Genomic DNA, 18,970 nt, shown 5'->3' with positions numbered 1-18,970 from the left:
TACAAAAGAGAACCGGACCTAGAATCAGGAGGTGTAGAGTTAGGTAATCCATCCAAGGGAGGGCTAGAGAACTGGGAAGTAGAAAACACAGGTTGAATTTGCGGACAATGGCTGGGGACAACACCATACCTTTAAAGCACATCTCCTCTCTCCACAAAGGATCCTGGGACCTGTAGTTTGTTAGGGATGTTGGGAACTGTAGCTCTGTGAAGGATAAGCTACCATTTCTGGGATTACTTTGTTTTTAAATAGGAGGATGGATATGCAGCAAACATCTGGAAATATTTATGATCGGGTCAGGAGGAATCAATGAGGCCAGCAGGACAGGGCTGGACCATAGTAGGGTCAGGAAAAGGACACATTGCCATATTTTTTCCTTACTGTGCATTCTTCAGTTATTCATCACACGGCCATCATGCAGAGTCTCCCACATTATCCTGACGATACCTTGCTCTGGGATTATTTATATGTGGTTTTTCTGAAGACAAGATTGAAACACAGTTCGAGCCAGTTCCTGAGCTGCCGCACCTAGAGAAAACACAGTAGTTAATAACCAAATAATAATAAAAAAAACAACTGAAACATTAAAACTACAAATGACAGATCCTGTGTAGTGTAGACTAGGACCTGGGATATCAGAGTGCAAGTCCCCACTCAGTGTTGAAGCTCACTAACAGACCTTAGGCCAGCCATAGTCTCTCATCCTAATCCACCTCAAAAGAAGGTTGTGAGTATAAAATATGGAGAGGGAGAAGTACGCCACCTTGAGGTCCTTGGATGAAAGGTAGGATGCAAAATGTAAAAATAAGTAAAATTACAGCTTTTTTCCAGTCGGGACTCACCGGAACTTCGTTCCAGCACCTCTCTGGTGGGCACCATTGCCACTGTAAGAGTAAAATTTTTCTCACAATACTGAGTAAAATGAATTAAATTGAATAAAAATTAACATCTTTCCTTCAGATAAAGGGGAAAGTTCCCTTTGTCATTTGCCTCTTAATTTCAACAAAAATCTGACATTATCCAGTTCACTCATAAATGGTGCCAAACAGTTGCAAATTCTCCCCTAACAGCATGTTTTATCATAGACCAAAGAAATCAGTCCTCGGCGCCCTAACCTGCGGAATTTTTTTTTTGCGAAAAAATCCCTAACTTTGGTGAAAGTCACAATTTCACCAAAAAACTGACGTTATCCAATTCCCTCAAAAATGGTGCCAAACTGTTGCAAATTCTCCCCTGAAAGGTTTGGTGGTGCAAAGAGAACATTTTATCATAGACCAAAAATCAGCCCTCTGTGCCTTAACCTGTGGAAAAACATTTTTTTTAAAAAAATCCCAAACTTTAATGCTTTCCTTCAATATTCCACCACCATTCTGTCCAGTCCAAGTAAGGGAACTACCACAAACCCCAGCTCTTATGGTTTACAACTCTGGGAAACGGGGGTGCCGGAGGGATCTTTGCACTACAGCGCCATATATGCTTAAGATGGCCCTGATTACACACTCTTTAAAATAAAAGGGAGTCAACCTGGAAAAGCCCAATAGGGTTGTCACCAGAATGAAAGCACGTGATCCACAGGTGTGCATCTTGTAGCTCTGTAGAGGAAAATGCAGCTCGATAAAATTAAAAGATGCATACACCTCCTGCTTCTTGGAAGAAAATACTGCATTCAGCTTGGGAAATGCCTCAAAATTTCCCCTCATTTAGGTTTTGTGTCACATTGTAATGTATTCCATTATGGTTTTTCATTAATGTTTGTATACTTTTAATTTCCACTGAATAACTGAACAAGGGGCCCGAACAGAGCCAATTACAGTGGTACCTCAGGTTACAGACGCTTCAGGTTATAGACTAACCCAGAAATAGTACCTCAGGTTAAGAACTTTGCTTCAAGATGAGAACAGAAATTCTGCAGCGGCAGCAGGAGGCCGCATTAGCTAAAGTGGTACCTCAGGTTAAGAACCCACCTCCAGAACGAATTAAGTTCTTAACCCAAGGTACCAGTGTACTATTATTACTATCACTATTAAAAATTATTAAATTTGTACATTACAGTGGTACCTCAGGTTACATACGCTTCAGGTTACATATGCTTCAGGTTACAGACTCCGCTAACCCAGAAATAGTACCTCGGGTTAAGAACTTTGCTTCAGGATGAGAACAGAAATCGCGTGGCGGCAGCGGGAGGCCCCATTAGCTAAAGTGGTGCTTCAGGTTAAGAACAGTTTCAGGTTAAGAACGGACCTCCAGAACAAATTAAGTACTTAACCCGAGGTACCACTGTAACAGGCATTATAGAAGGCGGTCGCCCTGACAACCAACACGCCCGCCTCCCGCCCCCCCATCTACAGCTGTCAACGTTTCCCTTTTTTTAAGGGAAATTCCCTCATTCGGAATAGGATTCCTCGCAAGAAAAGGGGAAAGTTGACAGCTCTGGCCCCATCGGCATTTAAAACAGGCTTCCTCGTTCACGCATGTGCAAAGGGCCCGTCGCCATCCTCAACCACGTGGGCTCCGGTGCAGACGCTTTTGTCTCATTCCCTCCCGCCCCTTAGCTCCGCGCTCCTAAGTAAAAAGGCCCGGGCCGAAACTGAGGCGGGGAAGAGGCGTGAGACAGGCCGCGCAAGTGCTCATTGGCTCTCGGCAGCCCTCGTGACACGAAACACCGCAGCCTGATTCGCTGCCTGGGGGAGGGGGAAGGGGGGCTCTCGCGCTCCTCTTCTTGCTCGAAAGGCCGGTTCGCTGGGATGCTCCTCACTTGGGAGGGAGGAAGATAGAAGGCAGCTCATGAGGGGCTGGCGAGGGGCTTCGCGGTAAGGTGTCCGGTAAGTGTGTCTGTTTGCGGACCCCCCCCCTACCGCTTCAGCGCTTTGTTTTTCCTTGGCGACGAAACGGGAGGGAGGGCTCAGGCAGACGACCCCCCACTCTCTTCGAGAGAAGGCGCATGCGCGTGAAGAGCGTCCGGCTCGCGCTCATTCGGAGTGGCGGTTGCGGTCAGTAACGGTCGTCCTCTGACGTCGTCCGCGTTCCATCAGCGCCCCCCCCCCCACTTGCCCTCTCCACACACAGGATGGCGGGCAGGGGGCGGGTGGGAATAAGTGTGGCCGAACCTCCCTTGACAGAGGCAGTCTACCTCGGGATCCTATGGAGGCAAAGGTGGCTGTGTGCTGGCCGGGCCCTTATTGTGACACCCCCTCCCCAACCCCCACGTCACTGAGGCATCAGGCTGGACCAGTTGGCCTTAACTGGGCAAAGCAGTTCTTACGCAAAATACAAAGGGCAGCACAATTATCTTTTTTACAGGTGTGTAGGAGGGGAATTGCAGCAGGTGCAGCTTCCTTCACCTCTGTATCAAGCAAGCTGAAGCTTGTCGAAACGTATTATTTGCTGGAGTCCTGTGTGGTCAGACCTTGGGGGTTGAAGCACCATAATTCCTAAGCTGTGACACCCCCCCCCCCCGTAAGACAGTAGCCACAACCCACCCACAATGTTATCACCGCTCTTCGGCTAAGGGGTAGCCTGTCATGTCTGCTGCTCACCTGAGATCCAGATATAACCAGCTGTTGAAGCAGCAGGTGGAAAAGAGCTGGCACACCCATTGTCGGTGTTTAAGGGGAATTACCTATGTAATCAAGGACTTTCTGATCCTCTGAGCAGACTGCCATCCTCCCGGCTGTAATGCAGTATCGCATACTGAACTCAGTGGGAGTGCGAAATAAATGAGCATGAATTGGTCAGAAAGAGTCACAGGCTTGTGAGAATGCTGCAAGGCCATTGTGTTACCTGCATTGTGTGCTTTTTGTTGCATGTCGCAAGAAGCCGCCAACTCCTCCCCTCTATTGCTCATTTTTGGATCTGGTGACTATTAACCCCCTTTTAGAGAAAAAACAAAATAGGAGATACATATCTTAGTGGAGCAAATCCTATTGGTAAAGGAAAGTGCAGGCCTTTAACACAAAACCTTTGTCTATGAAGCACACAAAACCTCTGCTGTACAGAATGCAAAGTTGCTTGCAAATACATGATTTCTTTTTTAAAAAAAGCTCCTTAAATGTATCATACCATTGATCAGAAGTTTGTTATATTGTATATTGCTCAAATAATGCAGAGTCCCAAGATTCTGTTCTGTGTATTTTTATCCACTATGTTTATTAAGCTGTTTAAAAAATATAAAAACATGGATGAATTCAAAGAGAGAGAAATGTTCACCCACAAATCACAAGCTGTTGTCTGATTTTTATTTTTGAATGGGCTTTCATTACATGTTAATCTTTATCAACAAGGAATAAGGGGAAGAGTGGAAGAGAGGGACGCACAAAAAATACCCAACTTTTATGTGAAGCCATAAGGCAGGGATGGAAAACCTTTGGCTATCTCATCCAGAGCTGGTCACTGGACATGCAAGCTAGGACTGATGGAAGGTGTAGTTCAGCAACATCTTTAGTTCTGCAATGTCTGTCTTGAATCAAGTCTAGATGCAGACCTTGGCTTAAGGCACTGGGCCAACACCACCTTCCCCTGCCCTCTGTATTATGTAACATGCAGCCTGATGAAGCATTCTCAATGACTTCGAAGCGGCGCTCACTATTTTGTGACTTTTTGATTCTCCCTGAAGATATTGCCACACAGGATTTTGAAGAGGAATATTTGCATGTTTTCCATATACAGTGGTGCCTCGCAAGACGAAATTAATTCGTTCTGCGAGTTTTTTCGTCTTATGATTTTTTTCGTCTTGCGAAGCACCACTGTGTATTGACGGTTTCCCATAGGAATGCATTGGCGGTTTTAAAAAAAAAGCGCAAGACATTTTTGTCTTGCGAAACAAGCCCATAGGGAAATCCGTCTTGCGAAGCAACTCAGAAAACGAAAAACTCTTTCGTCTTGCGAGGTACCACTGTAGTTTCTCCTTCACATCTACTAAACCAAAACAGTGTTTCTCTACGTGTCTAGACACAACTTAAATTAATGGCATTTCCCCTCCTAATGCAACATACTATGTTATTACTGGTGGTAATTCTTACCTGTAAAGCTCTTAATAGCTTGGCCCTTTTGGCTGCACCTTCTTCAGTATGACCTTCCTTCCTTGCTGTTAATGTAGGGCTGGGGAACCAGGTTGTTGGTTAATAATTCTCATAATCCCTGACCATGCTGGCCGAGGCTGATGGGAATTGGAGTCTGAACATTTGGAGGGCCAGAGATTCCCAACAACTACAATAAGTTCTGCTTCATCTCACAAGGTTAAACTTCTGAGGTTGTTGAACAAGGCCTCTTGCATCATAGAACCAATGACTTTAAAATTTCCTCCCTGGGAGATGTCCACTTGAGCCTAAATCTTTTATAGGCCTACTTGTTTAGACAGCATTGAAGATTAATGGTGGCAAGTATATATCAGGGATGTCCAACAGATCAATCAGGATCGACTGGTTGATCCCTGGGAGGTTTTGGTAGATCGCTGGCTCCTCCATCCGGCCTTGCCCTCGCACCCACGCCCGCCCCCCATCCTCTAGATTGCTAGAATGTAAGATGGACTGTCTCCTTAGTGATTTATTGTTGAGTCCCTGTGTTCATTTTTTAGACCTGACCCCCCCCAAAAAAGGGATGTTCCTCCCTAAAAAAGCTCAGCAGCTTTTACCTGAACCCCCCCCCCCCCGAGGGGTACATCACTGCCAGATTTTAATCATGTGAGTAGATCATGTGAGTAGAGTAGTCTCTTGGAAGTTGGACATCCCTGGTATATATAATTTTGAGTGCTTCCTGGGGGGAAATGCAGTGAAGAGGGGGTGGACTTCAAAAGCAACACAGTGAGCAAATTGAGTATGTTCAGTGGATGTGGAATGCTGGTGGCAGTTTAGGGATAGGAGAAACAGAAACCTAGGAAATGGGGAGTTGAACGGAGTATCCTGGAACAGGGCATGGTAGCCTGTCAGGAATTCTAAACACTTCACTATACATGTTGTTGCAGGTTCCGCTTCTAATCAAGAAATATTATTGTATTATATTATTAGAATAGAATAAAACATATAATGGTACATATTATTAAGTAATGTTATATCAAGTAATGTTAACACTAAGAAAGAAAAAGTGTTTTAAATTAGCAGAATGTCTGTGAAATATTTGTTTAAATTGCTCTGGAGTAAATTGCAGTATGGGATACACGAATCGTTTACTTAACTGCTTTCTTTTGTCATTTTCCTTACAGGACTCTGCTATGGCGAATAAGCTTTATGTGACTTTTCTTTTCGTATACTTGTTTTCTGAAGCTCGCCACCATGGCTTGGAATCAACCACTATTTCACAAACTACAGAGAACCTTATACCTGAGAAGGCAGCTGGGATCAATGTTGATTTGGCCACGCTTATGCAGAGACATCACCTTCAGGAACTCTTCTCTCGTTATGGGGAGAACAATACATTGACTATAGAAGGATTTAGAAAACTTCTACGGAGTATGGGCATTGAGAAGGTGAAAAGAATTTCCCAAGATCATGAGCACCACCGTCACCACCATAATCACGTTACCCTCAGTACAAATTCTGAGAAAATAGGTTGCCCTAGTGACGAACCTGTCGGTGGAAGCAAAAATCATTTGAATAATTGGGCAAAGGATTTGTCTGGCAAACAGAATACAGAACACCAGCAGGGCTCTGTGAATAGCAAGAGTACAACGGTTGCTATAGCTGCATCCACCTACACCACGACCACAGAAGGCGATCCTTTGATACAGCATTCAGAAACTGCAGAATTGAAGTCTACACGTATAGGCCTTGCCAACCCCAATCCTAGCATTGTTTTAGAAAGCAGCAATGTGAGTTCACTTGTAAATGGAAAAACAAATGAATCGCTTGTTTCCGTGAGGGAATCAGAAAGAGGAAGTTACATGTATTCGAAAATAAGAAAAATTACACAAGAGGTACTTGGAGATTGTTTTTTATTGAAAGGAAAGTTGTGATGTTTGGTAGCGTTGTATTTCTTATTATTTATGAGCACTTTTTCGACCACCCCCTGCTGCATATTTTCTACATTGCTTTTCCACTTCATAGAATTGCTGTATAAGGGTCAAGAGTTATGAAACTGTTCAAGTCTAAGATTTGACTTGAACCTTGCCATTTGGGTTGGGCTGCTGAAAACCTTGGGGACAGGGCACTTCTAAGTTAACACTTTTTATTATCTACAGATTTATCTCCCCCTTCAGAACAGAAGAAAATGTTCTTCCCCTCCTGTTTTTAACCTTAAAGCAACCTTGTAAGGTAGCTTAGGTTAAGAGACATTGACATGCCCCAGCTTTACGGTTGATGAGTCTATTTGTTCCTAGCGTTTTGCTATGCTACAGTATAAAGGTAAAGGGACCCCTGACCATTAGATCCAGTTGTGGCCGACTCTGGGGTTGTGGTGCTCATCTCACTTTATTGGCCGAGGGAGCCGGCGTACAGCTTCTGGGTCATATGGCCAGCATGACTAAGCGGCTTCTGGCGAACCAGAGCAGCGCACAGAAATACTGTTTACCTTCCTGCTGGAGTGGTACTTATTTATCTACTTGCACTTTGTCGTGCTTTCGAACTGCTAGGTTGGCAGGAGCAGGGACCAAGCAACGGGAGCTCACCCCGTCACGGGGATTTGAACCACCGACTTTCTGATCGGCAAGTCCAAGGCACTGTGGTTTAACCCACAGCGCCACCCGCATCCCTATACTACAGTATAGTGGCTACTTTATTGAGAGATGCTACAGTATAGTGGCTCGCAATAAAGTAGAATACATTTCTAAACATGCATTCTATTATTTAAGTGTTTTTGCCATAAGTGCATTTCTGTTAGCGTACCAGCAATCAGGGGTCTCATGGGTGTGCTGGCCAGGTCATATCTACTTTTGTGGCATCCGTTTTTTGGAAGAAGGAGTAGGCAAGCTGTCTAATTGTTCAGACAGGATGGAAAAGTAGTGAATTTGATTGTAGCCTTGCAAATAACTAAACACATTTTTCCAGGCCTCAACATTTTATTAGTCCAAAGTTTGTTTTAAAGTAATTTTTGACATATCTGCCACAAGGGGGGAAAGAACTTATTCTCTTCTACAATACTCTTCTCCACCTGGTTGTATTGAAATAATTTTTATTCACTATCTGGTAAGTAGCTATTTAAAAGCTTAGTTTAACTATATGCTCCTTTTTTGTACCAGTGTGGTTACCTTTAGTTGACATTAAATTTCAAGCCATATTTTTAGAATTCCAATTATTTTAATTTTCGTCTTCATCATTAAAAACATTTTTGAATGACTGTCCACTGCTTATAAAAATTCCCTTCTTTAATCAAGTTGTCTGGATAAGTTCTTAATTGGAATGCTATCAAATAAACCTATGTTATGAAACCCTTTGGCCTCTCTGTAGCTGGCCTATCAAAATAATTTCTACCTAACTTGTTCCTTTTTGGTATAAAAATGTCAAACTTACATCTCCTTAGGTTGATGGGGGTGGCATGCACCTGTGCCATATTGTGCATTATTTTAAAAAACCCACCTGCTTCAACCGCAGATTGCTGTGTGTTTTGGGTTTTTAAGTGGTGGCATGGAGAAATCAAATCAGAGAATTAGTTGCACATTTCTTTTGAATTTTTGCTTATAAATACATTTGTTACTACCCTATATATATGACAAATTTTGTTCAGTTTTGCCTGTTTGTGATTTTTTGCTTTTTTTGGTATAGCACTTGAATCTTTCCAGTTAAGTTCAGAGGAGAGATTTTTTAAAATTAATCTCCCAACATTTATGTATGCATTTTCCTGAAATGTGTTTGTCTCTTTTATAGTGTGTCAATGCTTCAAAACTGATGCTTTCTCATGGAATAAGTACAAGAGTTCCATTGACAGCCATAGAATTTAGCTATATTTGCCCTGCTATCGTTAACCAGATTGATGGCAGATATTGTGTAATTCATGCAACAAGTGAAAAGACAGAAACTCCTCCAAAAACTTATTCATTGCAAGTAGGTACGTTTGTTGGTGAAGTCAAACATTTCCTATTTAATCTCTTCTTTGATGCTGTATATAAAGCAAAATATTGAACAATAATTTGTTTTGGATGATTCTGCTATCTTAAAGTCTTTGTGGTTTTGTTTTGAAGGGCAAGAAACCTCAAGCAAGGAACACAATACCTGTTTTTATTTAGGTGAACTAGTGTTCACAATGCAGCATGCAATCTTTTGTGTTAGATAGAAATTATTCCTCCCACTGAGTGCTTTACGAAATAAAACTTCCCTCCCTGACATAAGGTGGAAGAAATTGGTTACTCAAGAAAGCAAGCTGTTTTTTCTTCTTCTTTTCAGCTTGGATCGGTGGATTTATATCCATTTCTATCATCAGTTTCCTTTCGTTACTGGGTGTTATACTGGTCCCTCTTATGAATCGTGTATTTTTCAAGTTCCTTCTAAGTTTCCTTGTAGCATTAGCAGTTGGTACCCTAAGTGGAGACGCTCTTTTACATCTTCTTCCACATGTAAGTATCTTCTTTTTCATTGTATTTACTGGGCGTGAATCACTTTGGGACCTAGTACTACAGTGGTACCTCTGGTTATGAGCTCCACTAACCTGGAAGTAGCTGCTCCTGGTTTTGCGAACTTTGCCCCAGGATGTGAACGGAAATTGTGCACCAGAGGTGCGCGCGCACGCAGCGGAAAACCTCATTGGCAAAAGCCTCAGGATAAGAACGGTTTCAGCTTAAGAATGCACCTCCGGAATGAATTAAGTTCGTAACCAGAGGTACCACTGTACTGTAAATATGATCAGGAAATGTCTGTAATTGCACCATAATAATCCTACTTGTGGCACACCTCAGTATAATAAAGTTTTTAATTTAACAACTCAGTTTCCACATCAAACTACTCTGTGGTGTATTTTTCCTTACAGTCTTAGGGCCAAACTAAACATTACATTAATTTCATGAATGCATGCAATGTATGCATTTTCTAAAATGTAAATAACTAGGGATTGAAAGGGAGCAGCACTGGGGGACCTGAGAAAGTAGAAAGGAGGAGTTTAACCACAGCCACCCTACCGTGGTTCTGGTGAAAAGCCATCATTCCCTACCAATGCAAATTAACAGCTTCGGGTGGGAAAGAATAATCACGGGGTCATGGCCGGTGAGGAGAAGGGGAAACTTGCCCATTGTCCCAATACTGTTCAACACTGCCTAATGCTGCCTCTGCTCTAGCTCTGCTATTAAGTACATATGCTGTTAGGTTAATTAGAGTAATTAATAAGTGCCATGCTGAATCAGACTGAAGGCAAATCTAGTTCAGTATCCTGAACCAGGATGCTTTTGGGAATGCCACAGGTAGGATTTGGTAATCCAGTTTGTGCCCAGCTGTAAATGTTTGTGCCATAGCTGTGCTACTGTAGTTGAAATTCCTCCTTGTTTCAACTGAGTATAAAATCTATAGAACCCAAGGCCATCACTGCAATCTGAAGATCTGGCATTGCTAATATAAGAAGAGACACTGGTAGCACAGTGCTTTGGTATTATACAGATAGAACGCTCAGTGCAGCACAGCAGCTAAGCCAGGTTTTCTCTTAACCTGGGGTCGTCGTTAAGAAGCTAAACAACAAGGGAGAGCCAGCATGGTGTAGTGGTTAAGAGCGGTGGACTCATAATCTGGTGAACCGGGTTCAATTCCCCACTCCTCCACATGCAGTTGCTGGGTGACCTTGGGCTAGTCACACTTCTCTGAAGTCTCTCAGCCCCACTCACCTCACAGAGTGTTTGTTGTGGGGGAGGAAGGGAAAGGAGATTGTTAGCCGCTTTGAGACTCCTTCAGGTAGTGATAAAGTGGGATATCAAATCCAAACTCTTCTTCTTCTTCTCCTTGGGAGTCTGCATGTTTGCACTAAGCCACAAGTTGGCTTAGTGTTGCATGCAAACACAGCCTTAATACCATGAGATGGTATGATATGGGAAACAGGAAGCTTCCTTATACTGAGTCAGACTGTTAGTTCAAATAGCTTGGTGCTGTTTACACTGCCTTGCAGTGGCTCTCTGGAGTTTCAGACCAGGCTTCTCTCTCAGCTCTTCCTGGAGATGCCAGGGTTTGCTGCTGTGACCTTCTGCATTCAGAGCACATGTTCTGTCACTGAGCTGTGACCCTTCCTCATACCACTTCAGACTAAGATAATCTTTTTTATTTTTTAATGCTCATCTTTGTGAACACTCCATGCAAATAAAACTAATAAACGAGCCTAGAACCACTGATGCACAATTATTATTTGCAAGGAGCTGTTTTTACAGGAGGAAGCATTTGAAACTGGTGCTCTTCTTTTAGTCTGAAGTGGTACACTCCACTCTACCCCTTTGAGATCCAAGCCTTCTGCATGTGTAACCCAGGCTTTAGTCAGTGTCACTTTTCATCAAATCAGACATAGGTTCAACTGTTGAAACAGATATGAAAGCTAGGAGCTAAATGCCACCTTAAACCAAGGTTATGGGCTCAACAACGGAATGTCTAGGCGCACTTTTTTATAACAAGAATACAAAGCTGAAAATGAATGAACTGCAGCTAATATCTTACGTTCATTTTTCAAATGGTCTAGTCCTCATCTGAAGACTGCAAAAAACAAAGCCATGCTTCCCCTGCCCACTCCCCATATATTCTTAAGAGGGTCTCTTCTCCAGTCTTCAGAGAATGGCTAAAAGTGGGAACGCAGAAAAAGGTCCTCTTTTCCTTCCACTGTGCAGTTTTAATCTGAATTTTTAGGCTCAGAAACTGCTCGCACTAATGAAATTCCCTGTCGCAAAACACGCCTAGAACAATGGGAGTTTCGAACGCTGCCCCAGATACTCCTCCCAGACTTTGAAATAAACTGATGCTGGCAGACTCTTCCACTCCCCACGTCTTGTTGTTGTGTATGGAAAGGTGTCTGAAGTAATTTTTCCCCCTTCTTTCCCCCCAACGTTTAGTCTCATGGAAGTCATCATCATCATCATGAGAAACCATTATTGGAACACAGTAAAGACCCCACTTTAAAGCATCTTGTTTTTCAAAGTGCAGAAGACAGTGCTAACTTGGATTCTACGTGGAAGGGCCTCACAGCCCTTGGTGGATTATATATTATGTTTCTTGTTGAGCACCTGATCACACTAATTAAACAGTTTAAAGACAAGAAGAAAAAGGTAGAGAAATCATGTATTGAAAAGTGAATTTAAGTTTTTCTGTGTCCAAATCTTAAGGGATGGTTTACACAAAGCTTGAACAGTATAAGCTTTCCTTGGTGAGGGAACAGGAAGCACCTAGATGAATTGCAGCACTGTGGAGGGATAGTTTTTTTTAAAAAAAAAATGTGTTGAAAGGGTTTAAAAGTTGATGGGATAAATAGTGAATCAGAATTGGTTGAAATGTTTCATTTAGACGTGAAACTTTTAATAGTGAGCAAAATGACTTGGGCTGCTTGTTGTGAATTTTATCACTTATGTGCAGTTTCTTTCCTGTATTTCAACTTCTGATTTTCTTAATCCATTTCATATTTTTATTGATAATAGTCTACAAGATATATAGTGTGCAAGATGTGTACCTAAAATGTTAATAACTTAGTGTAATTCTTCAGAAAAAAAATGAAGATGATGAAGCAGAAATCAAGAAGCAACTATCTAAATATGACTCTCAGCTTTCAACAAATGAAGAAAAAATAGACACAGATGATAGTAAGTTTTAATAAATGTTGTACAGCATTGTCATTCAAAATGTTATGGGTTCTTCTTTGTGTTTCCATGCAGCCAAATTGGTATCTAAGTGTATTGTGTATTTTTCTACACATATAGCTAAAAGGTGATTATTGTTTCTGGTCTGATGAACCACCCTTTTTTGCTACTTTTGATACAGTGGTACCTCGGGTTACAGACACTTAAGGTTACAGACTCTGCTAACCCAGAAATAGTACCTCGGGTTAAGAACTTTGCTTCAGGATGAGAACAGAAATCGCACGGCAGCAGCGGGAGGCCCCATTAGCTAAATTGGTACCTCAGGTTAAGAACAGTTTCAGGTTAAGAACGGACCTCCAGAACGAATTAAGTTTTTCACCTGAGTTACCACTGTACTTCAGCATATTCATATAATCTAAGATGCTCTGGAAATGACTACAAAAGTTGACACTAACCTATAGCTTATATGAGCAGTATGAATATGCATTCTTAGAATGTGCCTATCTAGTAGGGTTCAGTATATGGAAGTGATCTTATTATCCAAGAACAATTTCTCATCGATACAAGATGAGGTTTATACCGTATCTTGTACTAATCCATTATCCCATTGCATAGAATCGTAATACTTCACTTTATCTGCGTTTCAAAGCAGGAAAGAATAGCAATTCACTTCTGACATGTAGCTGCTGCTTAAGGTTTGAACAGTTTGTGGAATTACTTATTTAAGTTATCTATTAAAGCTGTTTCTAACAGCCCAGTTTTCAAATGCTGTTATGCTTGGTTTTCTGCAAGAGAGCACTTTCATACTGCCTTACCAGCATAATTTACCATTTATTTCTTAATTATACATTCTATTTTTGTGCAATTCTGAAATTTAGGAACCACTTTTTTGTGTGGTTAATAGTGCGGCACTGAGTATTGCATCAGTTGACTCTTTAAATAGGAGCCCAGAATGGGGGGGCGGGGAGGGGGGTGGAAGCAAATGGGTAAGCACTGGTTTCAAGTTTAAATGCATTTTTCATAGTGATAATTTTCCTAGTATTTGTATAAGACCAAGAACTTATTTTCACTTGTCTAATTATGTTATGAATTCTGCTGTCAATGTAAAATGGGGCTTGCCCAGCATAAGCCTGCAATATTATCTTGTTCAGCACTTCCACTCCAGTAGAGTAAAATACTTCATTGGGCTCCAAATAGGAAAGATAATTTGAAGATGGAAAGTGTCTTGGCTCAGGGTGCTATGGAGAAATTTCTCACCTGGCTCATTTATGGATTCATCCCATAGTAACTGAAATCCATTTCTGTAGTCATAAGCAGCACACCTTCTAGCCTTCAGCTCTGTAGAAAAGGCAAGGTGGCAGGTTGTACATTAGGCTTGCACATTTCTTTGAATTTCTTAATACAATCCTATATACGTGAAGTATTGCAACAAGAAAATGTGGCTGGCAGAAGATGCTTATAAAAATGGATCTGAAATTAATGTGTTTCACACACATCTCTTCCAAGACCCATGGCTATAGAAATATCTAAAACTAGAATGGGTAATATGTGGCACTCCAGATATTTATGGATTCTCATCTCTTATCAGTCCCAACCTACGTGACAAATGACCAGGAGAGAGAAGGCAGGTGACAGATTTCCCATCTCTGACATAAAATATTTTATGAGTAGGATATCAAGTACCGAAAATGTTGCGGTAGGCAAAAGTGTTCTGAATGTTCTGTTGCGTCTTTTTGTTTTGAGAATGTAATCTCCTTTTCCTGTGTTTCACAAAGGGCCAGAAGCTTACTTGGGGGCACACTCACAAGAGCCTTCGAACTTCATCTCCCAGAAGCCAGTAGTACAAGAAGAAGAAGAAGTTATGATAGCTCACCATGAGCCTGCTGACCATGAATATGCATCCAGGGGGTGTAGAAATAAATGCCATTCACATTTACATGACACCCTAGGACAGTCGGATCATCTCAGTCATCATCACCATGATTACCATCATATTTTGCATCACCATCATCATCAGAACCATCACCCGCATAGCCATAGCCAGCGCTACTCACGTGAAGAACTGAAAGATGCTGGTATAGCTACTCTAGCCTGGATGGTAATTATGGGTGATGGACTACATAACTTCAGTGATGGCCTCGCAATTGGTTAGTGTATCTTGATGTTTTTTATTGATTAGTCCCATACATATTGGTGGCCAATCCAATTCTTCTCTGTGCTGTTACCTCTTCATTTCTGGTATTAGTAAAAAAGCAGAAAGGCAGAAGCCTTGTTGTCTGCTGTTGCAGAAGGCAGGGCTTCTTTTAATGGGTTTGAAAGGAGGGTAGATAATGGTGGGACATTAGGAGAAACTTCTTAACAGGAAGAGCAGTTTGATAATGGGGATCAGTTACCTAGAGGTGTTGTGAACTGTCCAGTACTAGAGGTCTTAGGTCAGGCTTCCTCAACCTCGGCACTCCAGATGTTTTGAGACTACAATTCCCACCATCCCTGACCACTGGTCCTGCTGGCTAGGGATCATGGGAGTTGTAGTCCCAAAACATCTGGAGGGTTGAGGTTGAGCGTGTCTTAGGCAGTGACATTAGACCCTAGGAGGTTGGACCAGATGGCTTAGAAGGCTCTTCTCATCTATGATGGTCTTGATGTCTCTTCAAAATCCTGTCGTGTGTGAAGCTCACAGTACATTTTCTACCCAGTGGTGGATATACTGCAGATCCAAAGTGTGTTAAGGTTTATAGTGAACTTCTTTAATCGAACGACTTTCTGATGATAGATTCTATAACAGCCATAGCTGAAAACTTTTTCAGTTTGAGGGCTGCATGCCAACAGTGGAAGGAGCCAGGGGAAAAGTGAGTAGAGCAACAGATGCTACTCTTAACTTAGTACCAGTGTTCGAAACTCCCATTGTTCTAGGCGCTTTTTGCGACAGGGAATTTCATTGGTTCAAGCAGTTTCTGAGCTCTGGGCACAGTACTGTGCCTAAGATTTCAGATTAAAACTGCACAGTGGAAGGAAAGGAGGATCTTTTTTGCCTTCCCACATCCAACAACTCTGAAGACTGGAGAAGAGACCCTCTTAAGAATATTAGGGGGGTGGGCAGGGGAAGTAACTAGACCATGTGATAAATGAATATAGGATTTTAGCTGCAGTTCATTCATTTTCAGCTTTGTATTCTTGTTATAAAAAAGTGTGCCTAGACATTCCGTTGTTGCACCCATAACCTAGGTTTAAGGTGCCATTTAGCTCCTAGCTTTCATATCTCAGTTTCTAACACGGCTTTGTACAGTGGGCTACATTCCTGCTACATGAAAGGTACAGGCTAATACATACACATCTACATCCAAGCAAGCAAGCAGCCTTATCACAGTTTAAGGATGCATTCCAGCCAGGCAAAAGCACTCAAGGGGACATGGCCTGAGGCAAGTCCAAAGGGTGAGATGGAGATGCTTAGAGGGAGCATGGGAGGGAAAATCACCGCTGATTTACTCCTCTCCCAGTTCTGCTGTTGCTATGCTACCCAGAGTTAAGTCATGGTTTGGCTTAGCAGTAACGCAAACTAGGTCATCATATATTTATATGTGGATGTAACTGCATTCTTCAAGCGAGATTGCTTCTCTTTAATTTCCTTTGTCTTCTCCTAGGGGCTGCTTTTACTGAAGGTTTATCTAGTGGCTTAAGCACTTCGGTTGCAGTCTTTTGTCATGAGTTACCACATGAACTGGGTAAGAGGGAACCAGTTTTGGTTACTGGTAGGGTATTGTTTCTATACATTTACATTTGGTTGATTTGATTGATCACTGTCACAGTTACATTGAGGTATTTCATAGTATGTGTGAATAACAGTAATATCCCATCCTCTTGGGCTCATGTAGAATAGACTGCTCAAGGGAAAGTGCGCTTTTTAAAAAGCACAACAATCAACTGAAACGGGGCTATCTAATATTGCTTCGTTTCAAGCAAATGAATGCTATCTTGCTTCCAGACCAACAAAGGAAACAAAATGGTTTGAATGATGCAAATGCTTACTTTACACACCGTTGGCAGTGCACTTAATATGGCAATATGCATTGCTGAATGGGAGGTTTTCGACAATATATTGTCAATTTAATGCAATTTAGCTCAGCTTTTCTTGATGTTGTTTAACCAATTACATTAAGTTGTATTGAAGCATAGTGAAATGATACGAGTTTTCCACTGATTGAAAACACAGTAAATTCTAACTATAAAGAGCCATTGTGAGGACGCTTGAATAGTACTATTTCAGTTTAATGTAAACTTTATGAGCATGTCCCAATCTATTTCCAGTAGAGTGGTGGAAAAAAACAAATACATTTCAAGTGTCTATACATATGCAGGATATTCATTGTGGCTGCTAAGCTTGCTTGGCTCTCTTGTCCTCCAAAAGTTTTGACCACATTAAAAAACAAAAACAAAAGCAAATGAGATTTTAAGGCATAAAAATATTTCTTGGGAATCAGGGGAAATGAAGCAGCTGATAAATGACCAAAAATGTTTTGTGTCTCTTGGCAGGAGATTTTGCTGTACTTCTCAAAGCTGGCATGACTGTCAAACAAGCTGTTCTTTATAACGCGCTTTCAGCTATGCTGGCCTATCTTGGAATGGCTACCGGGATACTCATTGGCCACTATGCAGACAATGTATCTATGTGGATCTTTGCACTTACGGCTGGGCTGTTTATGTATGTGGCCCTTGTTGATATGGTAAGTACTGTATATAAGTATCATTGGATATTGATAGCACTCTGGTACGAAATAGTTGCAGCAACAGAACTTTAATCAAAGATGATGCCAGCGTCTGAATTGCTGTATATAAGAGCCTTTCCTCATCAGGCAAAGGGTACATTTAGTTCAGCATCCTAGCAGTGGTTACTTAAATTCAGCCAAGGAGAGCTACAAGTACGACATGAAGGAACATAGTCTGCTTGCTTCTATAGCTGACATAGCAGTCTTCTCTCATTGTCCCTAATAGCAAGCTTAAAACAGGTCCACTGAGAAACAAGAGGAAAACTATCAGCATGCTTGGGGAACCCCACGCTTTGCAGAAATACAGCAGCTCCCCCATTCAAACAGCCCGGTGAGGACTCTGCATGCTCAATGGACACCAGGAGCCATGGCATGTTGAAGGATAGGGTGGATTGGGGTAAAATGGCTTGTTTGAGCTTCATAAGATAGCATGGTTGTCTAGCTGGAACCCAGCACAAGAGCACTTAGGTTAGAAATTGGGGATATACTGCAGTATTTTATAGCTGCTCTCGTCTTCACAGAAGGGGAATTATTACCAACTTGAACAACTTAATGCCTCAGCATCAACATGTTCTTTCTATAGTATTCAGATTAATTTTGTTTATGTCTTTCTCTCCTTTTTAAATTCAGGTGCCTGAAATGCTCCATAATGACGCTAGTGATCATGGATGTAGTCGCTGGGGCTATTTCCTGTTACAGAATGCTGGGATTTTGTTAGGTTTTGGTATTATGCTACTTATCTCTGTGTTTGAACATAAAATTGTGTTCAGCATAAACTTGTAATTTTTATTTCTTTTCTTTTTTTTTTTTACATTCCTGATACATGGTACTGAAAACTAACTGTGGGCACTTTTTACCTCTTAATTGCCTCCCGATTAGGCCTTTTCAGTAGTGTTAACTGCTTGCATACATGGCAAGAATATAGTATGTAAAAAAGGTTAAAAAAAAAAAGGTACCTTTACCAATATAGTATGTAGCACTATGGGGAAACGGGCATATTAAATAGCACACTTTGCCTAACATAGTCAAAGCTAAAACTGTAAGGGAAGTGTTTTTTTATTATTTTGAAAAGTTATTTAATATTGTAAGGATACTTAATAGCATGCAATGTGAGGTTTTGTCTTAGTCTTGTATATGTTAACAAAGTGATCCCAACATGAAGTTGTATTGCTTTTGATGTAATATGATATAGAAAAAATGAAAGCTGTCATTTTCATTCCTGCTATTGCAGGGGGAACAAGCGCTCAGAGCATTCATGACCAGTTATGCTACTGTAAACAAGTTTTCTAATGAAGAGATTAAATATTTGGCTTACCATGAAAATTACATGCTCACTTATGTTTATGTTCACAAAATTATTAACACTACAGTAAAAAGTTGTGAAATGTCCCACTTCAAGGCCTCAAATCTACATCGAGTCAAGGTTCTACATCAAACAAATGCATGTAGTTTTAAAAATTGGAATGTGGCAATATTTTCAAAAAGAGCTATGCTGTGTATTTAAGTGAAAGTGTTGACAGAAATCGAAAACCAGTGG

General features: G+C 41.4%; 2 protein-coding genes across 11 annotated transcripts in view; one reads left to right on the top strand and one right to left on the bottom strand.

The window, feature by feature from the left end:
• Positions 1–2,949, bottom strand: part of TMEFF1 (transmembrane protein with EGF like and two follistatin like domains 1) — a 95,680-nt gene extending 92,731 nt beyond the window's left edge. Inside the window, exons 1-2 of one of the 4 annotated variants that reach the window (XM_083449590.1) lie at positions 2,127–2,949; positions 382–528 (exon numbers count right to left, since the gene is read on the bottom strand). The gene's annotated coding sequence lies outside the window, so the exon portion shown is untranslated. Of the gene's footprint in view, positions 1–381; positions 1,142–2,126 lie in introns of those variants that run through there. The other 3 variants (XM_083449588.1, XM_083449589.1, XM_083449587.1) reach the window with 3 other exon arrangements.
• SLC39A6 (solute carrier family 39 member 6) lies at positions 2,686–18,756 on the top strand. Of its 7 annotated transcripts, none has more exons than XM_083449447.1 (10): positions 2,686–2,822; positions 6,197–6,802; positions 8,793–8,973; positions 9,309–9,478; positions 11,933–12,145; positions 12,577–12,673; positions 14,446–14,817; positions 16,312–16,392; positions 17,201–17,391; positions 18,064–18,756. In XM_083449447.1, exons 2-10 carry the CDS (start codon positions 6,206–6,208, stop codon positions 18,214–18,216), a joined length of 2,055 nt encoding a protein of 684 aa, XP_083305573.1. In that variant the 5' UTR covers positions 2,686–2,822; positions 6,197–6,205; the 3' UTR covers positions 18,217–18,756. The 7 variants fall into 7 exon arrangements, with proteins under 7 accessions (XP_083305573.1, XP_083305569.1, XP_083305571.1 ...); XM_083449443.1 differs by having other exon boundaries at positions 6,197–6,907; XM_083449445.1 differs by having other exon boundaries at positions 2,697–2,810; positions 6,197–6,907.
• Positions 18,757–18,970: the final 214 nt, after the last annotated feature.

The sequence above is a fragment of the Podarcis tiliguerta genome, assembly GCF_965153285.1.
Source record: "Podarcis tiliguerta genome assembly, chromosome: 7".
In the NCBI taxonomy this organism is placed as follows: Eukaryota; Metazoa; Chordata; class Lepidosauria; order Squamata; family Lacertidae; genus Podarcis; species Podarcis tiliguerta.
The sequence above is the reverse complement of the archived record's forward strand: the minus strand, read 5'-3'. Positions and strand labels throughout refer to the sequence as shown.